Genomic DNA, 15,804 nt, shown 5'->3' on the forward strand with positions numbered 1-15,804 from the left:
CAATCTTCAGTAGTAGAATTTATGTAATTAACACTGCGAGACACTTGGAATTTTTCAGTTACGCTTCCAAATAACTAAGTAGTCCTATACACATATCTTTTATGTCCACTGGAAAGGCAAATAACTCATGATATTTCCCCTGTTTGGAGGAAAAAAAGAGCACATAATCTGGGTACTCATCTTACTATTTGAAAGCCTATAAATATTTATAAACTTAGCTATTAACCTTCTCAAGGGCCAATATTTTGATCATTCACCCATGGGTTTAATCAAACATCCTCAAGACTCTGAGACTATGCACAGGGAACATAAGGAATGATTGATTGAGGTACAAATGACTGAAAAGGTCAAAAAATAAAAGATTTTATGTATTATCTTGGACAAAATGTTCCAGGTTAGTGTCAAATAACAGACTAGCAATGTAAACCCATTTAAAGACGCCTCCCCAACTATCAAATTATGTGAAATATCAATACTCTATAATTTATAGCTAAAAATAAAATCTTCTTTAAGGTTTACTTCCCTATTTTTAATTCAGTCCCTGTTGGAAGTATTAAAAATGCATACATATTTTAATGTTAAAACGGCAATAGTATGTTTCTACTGCAGAGAGGTTATCAGAAGTAATGACGGCAATAAGTAAGAATTATAAGTCACTCACTTACCTTGAGTTCAGGCTTGAGTGGCTGGCAACTACAAGGTTGCAACGAGGCAAACAAGAGCCAAGCACCACTTCAAGCATATTTGCTCATTGGAAGATGAGCAATTGCCTTCTCCTTACATTTCTTTTAAAACTTATCCTCATTTTATCATTAAATGAGGATTTGTACACTTGGCAGCTGATTGACATGGGCTTTGTTATTTCTACCTTCATTTGATATTTTTGAGGTGTGAGAATAAAATTGTGTTTTCTTCTGCTGGGCTAACACATGACAGAGACCAGGGTGACCTTCCTCTCAGAGGAGGATGTTTGTTCATCCCACAGGGAGCTCCTCCGCACCATTACATATGTCTGCATCTTGATCATCACTCAATTCATAATTAAAATGAGGGCAAAGTCTTGGACATGATGAAGTAAGTGTGTGTGTGTGTGTGTGTGTGTGTGGCACACATGCTTGAGTGGCTGTAAGGCAATTCTTCTGACCCAGGGTCATGGATAATGATTCAGGGAAAGGTTACTTCTCTCACTTACCTGAGATCCTGCCCAGTACCAGAGATTTGATGGCACTGAATTCTGTGCCTGATGCCAGGTGAACTTGTCTCCTTGTATTCTCGTCAATCTACAAAATTGTCACGAGGTGCACATATCCACATGAATGTTGTTTTATAGAAAGAAGAACAGGAAGAAAAGAAAGAGAAAAGAAAATGATGAAAGAAGCAAGTCTAAGTTTGGCCCTAAAGGGTTAGAAAAAATATAGACTTAAAAAGACTTAAAAAGGTAGATTTTTTTTTTCTATCTACACTCAGGTACCATTCATCCCACTTTCCATCCTGTTAGATAGCTTTAATTTTTTTCTCCACTGTATGAGGAATCCAAGATTGGTAAAGCCAACCAAAAGGGACAAGATATTTTTTTTACCTCAAAGCTTGATATTTTTACTGGAGTCTTACAGTTAAGACACTTTCTTCTGTATAGAGGGTTGAAAAATCAGTGCTTTTCTTCAAAAGCTGTTAAAGTGAATAATTCCAGTTTCTCTGTTGGGACTTATATTTTTCTTAAAAAATATATTCTGTTCCTACATTCATTTTCTGTTTAGAATTATTGTTGGCTTTATACCCATCCTATAAGTAGACATTTTCCTTGGAGTAGTGATGGACCTACACTAATGATAAACTAAGACATCTTTTCCCTACCAACCAGGGAAAAGCCAGTTAGGAAAATTGGACATTTTAAGTATCAGATATTAATAATACTTTGGGCAGAATTTTATTGCTTAAAAAACTGACCACATTCCATAGTCTATCTATGATCTGAAGAGGACTGTTGTTTATTCTATTCACAATCAAATTTTTACAACAGGTGCTCCATGCTGGGAACTCATAGAACAACTATGGCTTCTGATGGATATTCTTCATTACCTCTACAAAGACCACTCCTTCTTCTCTGTTAATCTTTACGTGGTGAAGTTGCCCATCAGCCATGCTTTTAAAATCAAAGTTAACAACATCAGGTTCTTGATATCTATTTAGCTTGTACCTTATCTGCAAACTTCCTAAAGCAGAAAAAAAGTTTTATTTTGAATAAGAATTGCACTTAAAAATCTATAAAAACTCATAATCCTTGTACTGCTGCTGTTTATTCATATCCAATGGGAAATTCACAATCATTCATTTGGGTGTACCCTCTAAATTTAATTCCTAAAAGTCAATTTCTAAGTAAAACCACAATATTTTCAAAATCAAGACCAAGCATATTGTTCATATACCTTCTCTTTCTTGCATCCCTTCTGCACTAGTCTCTAATTTAAACAAAGGAAAATAAGACTAAGTCTTTCTGAAATGTCAAACTATTATGGACTACTGCAATGATATTCTCCTTATATAATCATATTTAAAATATATATCTCAGACTACTCGAAGATAGTTGACTAATGGAATTATTACAAACAAATACACTTTTACTAAAGATGAGGAATAATTCCAACTGGTCATGGTCACAGACTTAGGAATGGAATTAGGGCGAAATGAATGATTTTAAGCCAAATTTGCCATTAGACTTAATATTAATGGCCCGCAGAGATTTCAAGTAATTTATTTCATAGTATGCCTTGCAATTTAAACAATAAGAATATCCTGATGTATATATAAGCTGTAAGCTAAAACCATACAGTGAGGGTAAATATACTTACTGAACAACAATATTTTTATTGAGGTGTTCAGTGCTCTTGGGCCATATTTGATTTTTTTGAAATAACATATTAACACATTTGTATATTTGTTTGTTTTCTCATCAAGAAAACATATTTCTAAAATTCTCATCTTTAATCCAGAGGTAAGGTAGAGAAAAATAGCAGTGAGTGGCTTTCTGTCACAAGGTTTCTATCACACACATATTTCCTAATCCACATATCATGACCCTGAATGGACACACAGTGTTCCCGTAGTTCATTGCCTATTATTAGAACTAACAGATCATCTTGTGGGCATTTTCTTCTGCATGACGCTGGTTCCTTAACAAGTCCCTTAATAGTTATTTACTTGATTAGAAGGAAATATTTGTCATATACAAGGAGATATTTTACTTGTAAATGAACTAACTGCAAAACTGATACTGAGAGTCTCAATATAATAAACACTTTATATGAATTGCATATGTAAAATTATCAAAATTATAAAGAGATAAAGGCATCTTAGTTATTTTAAATAATCTCTTTAGATTAAATTTGTAAAAAAGCAAATATTCTGAAAATGAGACATTAATATACAACATAGGTGCACTCTTTGTTCCCTGGTAGTAGTCTGAGAAGCAAGAACCCAAGAACGATTCATATTAGTGCCCTAAAATCCTAATTCAATTTTCTTTCTCTCATCTAAATAGCACTCACCATTTTTGGCGATGATAACAGAAAGGTATTCTTTGTAGAAGGAGCTCATGTAAAGCAGTAAGCTGGGTGCCCGTGTTGTTCGGAAGCTAAATTTGATTATTTCTCGGCTCAGCTTCATATCACCATGAAATGAAGCAGCGTGGGAGCTTGAGTTTTTACTTAAGGAATAATTTTCTTGAAAATTGTAAATCACAGATGAGCCAGATCCAAAATATGCAGAAATCTCTGGAAGGACATGCATATTTTATGTTAAAACATTTAAGTACAAGCATCTTGTTTTAGTTATGTTAATTGATATCCTAATATTTTTAAGAAATGAATTCCACAGGTAGAAGAAGCAGTATCCAACTAGAATAACATAGTCAACGAACAGGACTTTCATAATGGCTCTTAAAATGGCTGTATGTTAGGATGACACAAAATTAATTCATTAACGTAACTTTAGAACTGAAAGCTTAGTTAGTATCTCTTCTCTGAGTTCAGACAGAAGCCAGGCTGCTGTGTTCAGCTCCTTGAATATCCACTTTCTTAATCTTAACTGTTTATTATTTTGTAGTTAGGACACATGCGTCTCAAATTTACACACACACACACACACACACACAAATACACATGCATGCCAGTGAAGAGGGTAGTGGGAGGAAGAATCGGTTTTGAATATAGTGCTTTTTCCCAGCACTATAAAGGACTGTTTGTTGAATATGCACGTAGATGATGCTTAGTGGGTCATGTAATTCCTTTGGCATTTCAGGGTACCTTTTATATTCAACACAATGTGTCTGTGTGCATGTGTGTGTGGGGGGCGGGGGGTGTGCACACATGCACCCACGTGCTGAGAAACATGACTGACTTCACTTAGCAACATGAACTAGAAACTATATCTAGAAAATGAAGACCGGTTCCCAGGAAGAAGGGGCTTAACACTAAATGTAAAAAGTCTCCTAGAGGGACCAGCAGTGCGCCATTATTATCACAAGTCGATTTTTAAATTACAGCTTAGTCTTGATAAAAGCAGATGCCTTTAAAGGTGCACTTTTGCCAACTTTCACTAACTAATTCCAATGTTTTCTTTGCAAATCAGGAGTTGCTTTGATTTGGAGCCAATTTCTGTTAGCCTCCTTCAGGAAAATGTTCAGTAGCCCAGAGACACTTAAACAAAGTGCTTGAATTTAAATTAATTAAGGTCAGTTTTCTATGACAAACTATGCAAGTAAAATAAATGTTTGTGAATTTAGAGAAGTCTGTCCAGAACACTTAAACTTAACCTTGTTCTTCTTCCATGACATGTATCAGTTAATAATAGAAGCTACAAAATATACTGTTATTTTTCCAGCAGATATTCATCATATCATACAACAAAATGTGTGAGTGTCTCTATTTTGTTGTACATCAATATTTAACAGAAAATATTTGTTTGGCCAAAGCAACCCAATAAAAATAAAAATAACGCTTTCTATATTCCCTTGCATTGCTGAACGTCTTGGTCAAAAATAACAATACAGCTTTTAATGATTTTAAAACACAGAACTGCCCCCATGGGGCACGCTGTTGACAGGCATATTCTTTAACAGCATCAATATTAGATGGAAAAAAAAAAAAGCGCAAACTGAGTCGCTAACACTTGAAGACACCTAGAGGCGACTATTTGTGAATTTATCTGCAATAGACACTTGTTTTTCAAAAACGAAGTCAAATATCTAAGGAGTAAAATATGATTGGCATTCAATAGATACTCTGCAAAAGAAATTCAGAGTGGAAATAGTTCTGTTTTGAATGGCTACACTGCAAGGAACTAACAGACGCTTTATTCATAATGGATAAATTTCCGCGTTAGAGTGTCTAATGTCACACTTACCATGGGAACAGAAGGGCCCTGTGTAGGCGGAGGAAGAGCAGTCACAGAAGAACCCACTGGGCTTCTCCCTGCACTTCCCTCCATTGCGACATAACTTTCCGTAGCTGCCGCAATGTCCTCGACAGCCAGGCTGCACCCCAGGAGTCACCATGGCTCTCTCCTCCAGATCCAGGGCCATCCCATTCAACTGCAGAGACCGGATGCATCCCAGAAAGCCCCTCTGTCTGGTGGCTGTCCCCCCTGGAAGGGAAACACTGCAAATGCAAACATGTTCCCAGGTGTTTTATTCGAAATTTAAATACCAAACCAACCTGTGGCCTCACAGGAAAGAGTAAAAATGGGGACTTGACATCAAATGACCAAAATTAGAGGAGCACTATATAACCCTGCGATCCCACTCCTTAGCATTGACCCAGAAGAGTAAAGAGGCAGCATGCTTTAGCGATACATGCACACCGTGTTTATCACAGCGCAATTCACAGTTGACAAGTCACAGAACCAGACGGGGTATCCACCAACCGATGACTGGATACAGAAAATGTGGTACGTATGCACAATGGAGTTGTATTCAGCCATACAGAGGAAAGAAATTATGTCATTTGCAAGAAAATGCATGGATCTGGAGTGAAATAAGCCAGGCTCAGAAAGACAAGTATTGAGTATATTCTCTTGTATGTGGAAGCCAGAGGGGAAAGTCAATAAATAAAAGGGATGTCATAAAAGCAAAAGGAAGACTATCAGGGTAGAGAAAGACAGTCAGCAGAAAGGTAAAGGGAGATATTGGGGAATTAAATTAATGAAATTGTGTTATATGTAAGTAAGAATATGCCACAATGAAACCCCTTATTATTTATAATTATTAGGCAACAATAAAACATTAGAAGACCAATTATAATTTAGGAAACAATTTTCTTGACTAACTCTAGGCTTCAAAAGGGCACAGCATAAATTCCATACTTGTTTTCTAAAAAAAGATTAAGCTTATCTTGAAGAAGTTTTTGGTTATTTTTTTTTTAGTTTCATTATTTCAGGGAACCACATCAACCTTATTTTCATTCAAAATAATAACCATATGTATTATTATTACTACGTAGTTTTTTGCTTTTACAATTTTAAATAAGCATCTGTCCATGGGTAACTGTCTCTTGAAACCTGATCCTGGCTCTGTTAGTTTTAACTCCACGAGAATTATTAGAGAATCCTTGAGCTTTCCCAATGTGACTCTGCATCTATATAATCATTATCCATTTATTAAAAAGACAGTAATTGAGTATCACAGTAGTTACTTTTTCTGGGATATTTCCCAGTGATTTTTTTTTCCTAAAGGTTGGTCTGACCTTCATTGTTTTATGCTTGGGAAGGTTCTCAAAGGGAACTGATGAAGAAACTGTGGCATCTACTGAATACATAACTTGCATTTATCAAGTCAACCTTAAAGAGGTCTGGGATGTTTGCTTGAAATCACACCTAATTATCCTAAGGCAGTTCTCAAACTTTAAGGAATGTGAGTATCACATGGCGGGCTTCTTAAAAATATAGCCACGGAGGGCTGATTCTGTGGTTCAAAGACAGGATTGAGAATGTCCAAGTCAACAAGCTTCGTGGGTGATTTGTATTCAGATGGTCACTTGTCCATCATTTTGTAAGCTCCATCCTGAGAGGAATGTAAGACCTAGGTAGACTCACAGAAATTTGTATCCAGGAACACACTAAGTTAATATTCAGAACTGGAAGCAAAAAAAAAAAAAAAAGAATAACATATAGCATAGCATAACAATAAATAAACAATCTGACAATTCTACTGAGGGGAACTTTCTAAAATGGAACTCCATGTTTGAACAGACAGCGGGCCACCCCTGGGATCTTGTCCTACTCTGTACAGATTCTCTGTACAGATTCTCTTTTCCTGGATCATATTTACTTCCTCTTCAAATTCTCTTACCTAAATCTAGCCTGAATCGCTTCGGCTTTCATCCAGGGATAAAAAACGTCGTTCAGATCCCCCCAAAACTTGCCATAAAAACCCTAAATAAATAGGTCTTTATCATCATCGAGTACGCTTTACATTTCACGAATTAATTTTGTATCCATGTCCCTTTATTAGACTGTACATTTGACAAGAGTACTTCGGTCACTGCTGGTCCTTCACAGCTGTGCAGTAACTAATGACCCCATTCATCCAACCCTTGGCTCACACGGAATGAGTAGGGGATGGGGTTATTGCGCCCGGGGTTCAGGAGGGGGGCACCTTCTGCCCTGCAGGGATGCTTGGGGTCTTTCGCCCTGAGAAGGAGAACCAAACTCAATAAACATTTCTGAATAAATGAATAATACGTTTATAGATAAAGGAATATCCTTTTCAAAAAATGAATTCTGAGAATTTTGGACTTATAGGGCACTAACACTGTTTAGAGTTCAGATTCATCTCTATAATGGTCTCCATAAGATTGCCCAATTAAAATTTCTGTGTTCAAACTGCTTCAGTTTACTTGTGCCTCTTCAATGGATACAAAGGTCTTAAGTGTTCAGGTCATATTTTCTATTTATAAATTCACAGGTTGTGTGATTTGAGGTCAAACATATTCCAATTTTATGTGGGCATGGCAAGGAAGGAGTCAATTTTATCTCAAAGTTTTAGAAGAGCTGGCAATCTTCTTGCTTAATCCCTTCTACATTTAGTTCATCTCCTGCCATTCCTGAAGTCCCTCTTCAGCCCTTATTCTTAGAACTCCTCTCTGTCTTTCCACATCTAGGTGCAACTCTTCTCGACTTCACACCTCTCTAGACTCCCGCTCACTATGCACCTAGGGCTCCAAGTCTTCAGCCAACGTTCTTTTGGCATCTTTCCTGGGGAAGGCAGCCTGCCTTGGCTTAATCTTTGACACAGAAACCTTAGGGAGAGGATCACATGCTGTGAAACTGAGATGAGAGGTGTATCTCTTGTATATTTCATTTACTTCAGGTCATACTACATTAGGTCATGGCATATAGCCTCTAGAATACAGTCACCTTAAATGGCTTTGTTATGTGTCTGCTGCTTTGAAACATCCACATAGCTCTAATTCAGGTATTTATCTTAGTATGCCAGTAGCATAACAATAACTAAATTCCTTGGGATCAAACAACTAAACACAGTCAGTTCTTAGCTATTCCAGTTTTTGTTTTTTTTTTTCTTGTTTGTTTTGAATGACGAGGAACTAGAGGCATAGAGAAGCTCTGGGATTGACCTATGGGGGCAACTGAGGAAATATTTAGAATAAACACATTTAGTTACAAGCAGAGGTTGATCAAAATCCACAAGTAACCTTCATTTCAAGGCAGCCCCCTTTCTTTCCACTCCAAAATATGGTTCAAAGGGAAACTCTTCTTTTCCTTCTAAAGCTCAGATCATTTTTTGATTTGAATGGCATTTAACTTTTCCAAGCTTCATACAGCAGCTCTTTACCTTGCACGGTGTCTGACACTGGTCTAGAAGGGCTCCTAGTCTGATAATAAATTTAGACAGAGTGACAAATGAGGACCACATGGTGTTAATGGTAAAATAGACACGAGATTGCCAAAGGATGGAGTTATAAACAGAAAAAAAAAATGTGTATGTGTGTGTGTGTGTGTGTGTGTGTGTGTTTAAGTATGCCTGTGTACAAAATATAAGCTCCAGTGGTATTTGTAACAATGAGAAGAAAATCAACATTGAGCTTTGTAAACAGAATGTCTTTATTCTGTATTTTCAAAGAGGTAATGTTTACCTAGTGAAATAGTTTTAAATGACATCTTTAAGTGATGGGAAAATGTAAAGTCTAATTAGACATAAATAGTCATGACACACATGTACTGAGGATTTTTACTATACCATTAGGTTTCAGGTAAATAACTTTTTTATTATTATTATTTCCAGATGTAACTGCTCTGGAAAACATGGCTAATGTAAATGGGATTGGGCTTGAAAGCTTAATTAAAGATTGCTGTGCCTTTTCAGGGTTAGAGTATGTCCAATTAAAATGAGCTACAGTTTGATTAATTGATTCTGGATGTTTCTGCTGAGCTATTATGTTCAGAACTATCTTCCAATTAATTTCCTATCAATTTACTTGCCATGCCATATCAGACGTAATGAATTCTGGAACTTCACAGAAACTGAGTATCTTGTGAGGCTGCTTTCTGCATGGTTGAGCACAACAGGCTCTGTCCACCCACACAGCAGTCTTGAAGTCTTGCACCTAAATAACTGGGGTAGGCGCCAGGTAGAAACTAGGCTAGCCTTTGCCTGTTGCACCAATCCTTCCACCACGTTCCTTATCCTCGGGAAGTTAGTCTAAGTGACGGGTGTTACTGGCACTGAGCAGGAGGTGGCTCTTTCCTATTTCCTTGTTGTTTATGGCAGGAAGACCTTTGAGATAAACTTTGATTTTTTTTAAAAGCAAATTATGCATGTGCTGTGCTCCAATATTATCAAGGATTAATTAGGAAAAACTGCATAATTGGCCTAGGAGCCTTGGAGAAAGAACAAAATCAAGATCTTCATACTGCCCTTTAAAATTCAAGGTTAGGGACATCACCTTGCAAAGTCTGGAGGCTCTCCCTGACCTGTCACTGTGGCAGAGGAAGACAAGTAAGACCCCAACCACAACCCAGCATAGGGCAAGCCAGTGACCTGCGTGAGGGTCGGGCACAGGAGCAAATCAGGAGACCAAAGGGAAAACATTGCACAGTAGATCTTGCATTCTGTCCCTCCTCAGCCATCCTGTGGGAAGATGGCCTTGCAGAAATGGTGATAATGAGTTAGCCAAGAAGGGTATGAGATGACAAGTCTTTTCCCACGTGTGTTCTTCATTAAGCAAAGTCCTAGGAGGGCAGGGAGGAGGGAGACTGTTTTCAAAGAACTATTATAGTTGAGGAAGCAGCTGGTGAGCAACACTAACAGGCCATGGGGCTCAGGCACCTTTCCCTGAGCCAAACTCAATGGTGAACACCTGTCCTGGGGGTGGTAACCTGGGCTTCTCCCCTATGGAGGCCGCCACAGCTCTCTGATTTGACCATGCAAGGGCCAATTTATGGAATTGAACTGTGGACGGTATTAGTCACATTCTCCAGTCCCAGGAGAGCCCATCTGAATTCTGCCTCCAGTCAACAGTCACGGAGGTTTACCCACTGGACCCAACAAAGTGCACCGAGGGCTTCCTAGGCTAATCATGAAAAAGACACCTCGAGGAAGGCAGGAGAACATAATTAAAACAAATGATATGATTACATTAAAGAGAAATATGACCTTTATTGTACTGAATTGGTAATAAGGGAGCACATCTACCACAAAAGAAAATTAGACTGAAATAAAAATTATTCAAACATAAGGCTATTTGATATTCCCTTCCCATGACTATATTTTAGCATATCAAAAACTGAAAGTTAAAAAAAGGAAAATGCAGAATATATTAAAATTAAGAACTTCTGTTCATCAAAAGACACCACTAGCAATATAAAAACCTACTCAATTCACAGAGAGGGAGAGATATTTGTCATAAACTTGTATGACATAGGCCCAAAAGACCTAAGGATTCTTATACATTCATTTATTTTTTTTAAAGAAGACAACCTTGTAGAAAATGGACGATAAATTTGAATAGTCACTTCATAAAAGGATATCCAAATGGTCATAGAGATCTGGCTGTATCCCCTGCTCAGCATATGAAAATACTATGACCCAGTAATTCTTCTCCCAAATATAAACCCAATATAAAACAACCATATGCTCACCCCCCAAAAAAAGGAAATAAAGAAAATAGTACAAAGACCTATTTGTAATATCCAGTCTTTGAAACTACTCAAATGCCTATTGACAGTAAACAAATCTATCTTTTTTAGGGCACTGTAGGTTTTCCAAAATGTCCTAGGGGATACCAATGGGCTCAGGGCTTCCATACACTTAAGAGTTCAGTATCGACCTCTGCATGTGCCATCCAGAGACTGTTCACTCTATATATTCAATAAATATTTGTTGATTTGAATCCAGCTCAAGTGCAATGCAAATGACTTCTGATTATGTCAGTGGTCCTACCTTCCCAGGTTCTAGTCACAACATATTGAACTGGAGTTTGACTCCTGTAAAAACTTGTCAGCGAAGGAATTCAGACAGGAAACAAAAATCGCAGAGCTGGTTGAATGAAAATCAATTCAAGGCTAATTTAAGAAGCTGCTAGGAAAAAATGCTGAGTTGACAAACCAAAATAGAAAATGACCACTGTCACACTTCAGCTTACAAAATGATTGATTCTTTTCTCTCCATCATTTCCGTGGTTGCTGAATGTTTGTGAGCCCAGGATAACAGCAATGACCCTGGACACTGTGTTTTCAGTGTTATCAAGGTCAAGGGCAGAGGTTGAATATACCAAGCAGCATCCGGTCACTAAAAATTGGTTTTTCCAAGTAATAGGTGGCCTCTCTGAGTAAGACTTTGAAGATATGACATAAATACACACACACACACACACACACACACACAGAGCAAAGCGAAAGAATATGAAAATAATGGTAAGGATACAGCACTACAGTTAAGAATGAGAATGGATCGAGATGGGCTGTAAGCAGGTGAATATCTATCTTATTATGCAAAGCAACGTGATATGATGGTTGGGATTACTTAAGGGAGAGGAGATGTCCACCACCTAGAGGCTCCTGTTTCTGACCACCATCTCACATTGATGTCCACTTTTCTACTTATTCATACAAGGGTTTTTGTTCATTGCTATTCCTCCTTCGTTGCACATGGCATCCTATAGTTTTAGATCAGTCGAAGAGAATTTTTCTAGTATTTGGGACCAACGGGATTGTTCAAAGCCTCCTGTCCCCTAGGTCTTGGATGTGGACTAACACGAGTTGTATCTCAGCAATGCCATTCATCATTTCCTTATTCCTATTTCAATTGTTATATATAATTGCTGCCCAGCTGCCACCCATTTTCTAAAAGTATTTTCTATTACTTTTACTGGTTTTCTTCAGTAATTAAAGCATTCATCTCGCCTCAGAATCTTGCTGTGCAATAGGAGCCACTCTACGACTGGTCCTCGGGGACAGGGAGAAAGCAATAAGCAGGGGATACGTACTGGGCTCCCCCATTGCAGGAACTACTCCTGAGAGATCACCAAAACATTCATGTCAAAAAAATTAGATGCTGATAAATATCATCAACATAGACCTGGTCAGTGTGATGAAGAATATTATTGAAATCTAAATTTACATATTCAAATATCTACAACTTATTATTTATAGGTACGAGGGTTCCAAATAAGTATGGCAAACGTATTTGCTATTGAAATTTCTAATGTTTCATATTTGGATTATAAAACAACTTTGTTCTTTAAAACATCCTGCAATAATTTGCTGCTAAATTTGTTGACAAACAAAAAGGTAAAGTTTTGGTAAAAGCTAATAAATACTTGGAAAGTAATCCAATCTATCTTAGACCAACTTAACCTTTCTGTTTTGTTCTACATTTACAAAGATTGTGCTTCCACATGATTCAGACCATTTTTGTTATTATTATAATCAGTCTCTAGATTTAAAATATTTCTATGAAAGTCTTACTGAAAACTATAGATGCACTTTTCACAATCATGTTTACCTCACTCGTTTGCCCCGAACCCAAATATAAATGATAGTTGTTATGCACACTTGAAAATACTGATGGGTCATAATTATTGTTAAGATGGACGAATGAATCACAAATTAAACTCTTGAACTTGTAAGTAAGGGGAATTAAATTACCCTTTAAAATTTCAACCATAAAATCAATTACATTATATAAAAGCAGAGATTCCAGTCACCCATGGAATCACCAGCTCTGAGAGCAGAATAAAACTTAACTCTCACATATTTATTGGTAGGTGAAGAACTGGCTTCCAAGAAAAGAGTCCTGCTGCACATGACAGGTACTGGCACAGAATCTCTGAACAGAGAAGTCTGATTTCATGGTGAGAGTGTGGTCATGGGGCAGGTGGATTTCAGTGGTGGAGAGGAAGGAAGCAAGGTGTTCTCACTGGGCTCTGAAGACAGACCAGACTTTTCTGCAGCTAGGCAAGAATATGGCTTACAGAATGTAATCTGGATTGCGAGAAGAGGGAGCAGCTTTAATCACTGCTACAAATTAAGATAAAGGGGAAAAAAATTAGGAGAAGTTAACTTCAGGTGGAATTAAAACCTAGAAAATGATGTAAGAAATCCAGAGACCTATGAAGGAGCATCTTGCCCCAAGGATATTATCATGGCTCAAATACTAAAACACTAATGGCAACAATCAAATGCCAGCATATGTGTGTCTCCACGTTAAATATGGTCCAACTCCAATTCAGTATCTCTGCTTTAGCCCACGCCTCCATTGTCTCTCATGTGGACTATGATAATAGCCTGCCTTCCCCTTATTCTCACCATCCATGCCTCTCATCGCAGGAGAAGAGAACTTGGGAAGTGCAAATTAGGTCACACTACTTCCTTGATTGCTTGGGGTAAAACCCCCCATTCCTCATCATGGCGACCTGAGTCCAGTACATAGCTTGACCACCTTCCCCTCAGGTCCTCTCATACTCATTTCCTCTGGTGACAAGGTTTTCTCCCTGTTCCTTGAATACTGAAACTCATCCCTACCCCTTTGAGCATGATCCACCTGGAATTCTCTTCCAGAGTTCACAGGGTTCTGTTTCCTGTGGCCTCTGCTCAAATATTAAGGTCCACAGAGACAGCACTGTCCTGACCACTCTTCTTGAAATAGAGGATCCCAACCCTAACTACTGCTTGACTCTTAACTTGCCTTTTACTTTATAATTCTTTTTGCTATTCAAAAATGCATTTATACATATATGTATTGATGCATGTGTTTCTGTCAGCTTTTTTTGCTGCTGCAACTAAAAGACCTAACAAGAACAACTTGTGGGCTCACAGTTTCAGAGGTCTCAGTCCACAGATGGCTGGCTCCATTCCTCAGGGCCCGAGGTGAGGCAGAATATCATGGTGGAAGACTGTGGTGGAGGAAAGTGTCTCAGGACATGGCACCAGGAAACAGAGAGAGAGAGAGACAAGTGCCCCTCACCATGGAAAAAATAAAATATAAACCCCAAGGGCCCAGTACCATAGACCCACCTCCTCCAGCCAGTCCCCACTTGCCCAAAGTGACCCAGTTAATCCCTATCAGGATGTTAATGCACTGACAGTTAAGGCTCTCAAACCCAATCATTTCATCTTTAAATTTTCTTGTATTATCTCAACATGAGCTCTTGGGGGATATCCCATATCTAGACCATTATAGCATGTACACATATGTATATAAATATCTATATTCAGTGTTTTGTTTCATTTCCTGTAATTGGTTGTCTCTTGTTCCCTCCAGTTAAATATATACTCTTCTTGGAAAACAGAATGTTTTGGTCACAGGAAGTGCTTCATAAAATTAGCTCTAATTACTACTGATTTTTTACTAGTCTGTCACCCACTGTGGTCTAATTCAGTGTAACCTTTGTAATTATAATTTGTCTTTCATAGAATCTACCTGCAGGGGGAAAAAAAAGAATCTTTAGCTATAAACTTGGAAACAACTCTGATCTGTTTGATAGTAATGTTGTAAATTGCTAAATTAATGCTTTATCTTATAAGCATGGTTTTATTAACTGGACTGGGGCCCTTTCCTGAGAGAATGGTCGACCCTGTGGTAAGGGGTAGTAGTAAAGATAAAAGTAAGTCCCTCTGGTGGTCTCTTGACAGTCATGAGCTGCTCCTGACTCCTTTTATGAATCTTTCTCTCAGTGTCGCTACACGACATCAAGTCAGTGTACTCAGTCACCTCTAAGTAGCAAGGAAGAAATTGTATAAACAGATCTTTATTAACAGCACATGTAACTTTTCCAGAGATCTTTTATTCCTGCCTTCTCTTTTTATTTTTACTGACTTTGACTTAAACATAATCAAGATTTCCATCTTTAAAACTTTCAAGTGACACTCTCACTCTTAAATCTGAACACATATGGAGATGTCAAAGGCCTGACTAATTGCCTCAATAAAGATGAAATCTCTTCGATCCTTATTCAAATTATAGCCCATGATTGATGGCAAAGGACTCTAGCCTGTTCCAAAGCAGTTTTCTGATGTCATACTAGTCCTTCATTACAGCCACCTGAAATCAAATTAGGGCCAGGATTCCTATCAGACACAATATATAGAGACGCCATCACTATGAAGTTGAAATTCATACCAAGGAGGAAAGGTCATCCACAGGCAAACGGCAGCATATTTCACTGAAAAATTCGAGGACAATTTCAGCCCTCTCAATTTCCAAGAATAGTAAGGCTATTTCCAAGCTACTGACAGATTTTAAATTGCCATATCTTTTGTTGTGGCGCTCTCTCTCTCTCTCTCTCTCTCTCT

General features: G+C 37.8%; 1 protein-coding gene across 1 annotated transcript in view; it reads right to left on the minus strand.

Annotated features, from left to right (window-relative positions):
• Cntnap4 (contactin associated protein family member 4) overlaps nt 1-15,804 on the minus strand; it is a 240,075-nt gene that overhangs the window by 20,642 nt on the left and 203,629 nt on the right. The window contains exons 18-21 of the mRNA XM_015496327.2: nt 5,401-5,640; nt 3,546-3,770; nt 2,080-2,213; nt 1,193-1,280 (exon numbers count right to left, since the gene is read on the minus strand). Of these exons, the coding sequence (XP_015351813.1) occupies nt 1,193-1,280; nt 2,080-2,213; nt 3,546-3,770; nt 5,401-5,640 (687 nt within the window). The remainder of the gene's footprint in view (nt 1-1,192; nt 1,281-2,079; nt 2,214-3,545; nt 3,771-5,400; nt 5,641-15,804) is intronic.

The sequence above is a fragment of the Marmota marmota genome, unplaced genomic scaffold, assembly GCF_001458135.2.
Source record: "Marmota marmota marmota unplaced genomic scaffold, marMar, whole genome shotgun sequence".
NCBI classification, from domain to species: Eukaryota; Metazoa; Chordata; class Mammalia; order Rodentia; family Sciuridae; genus Marmota; species Marmota marmota.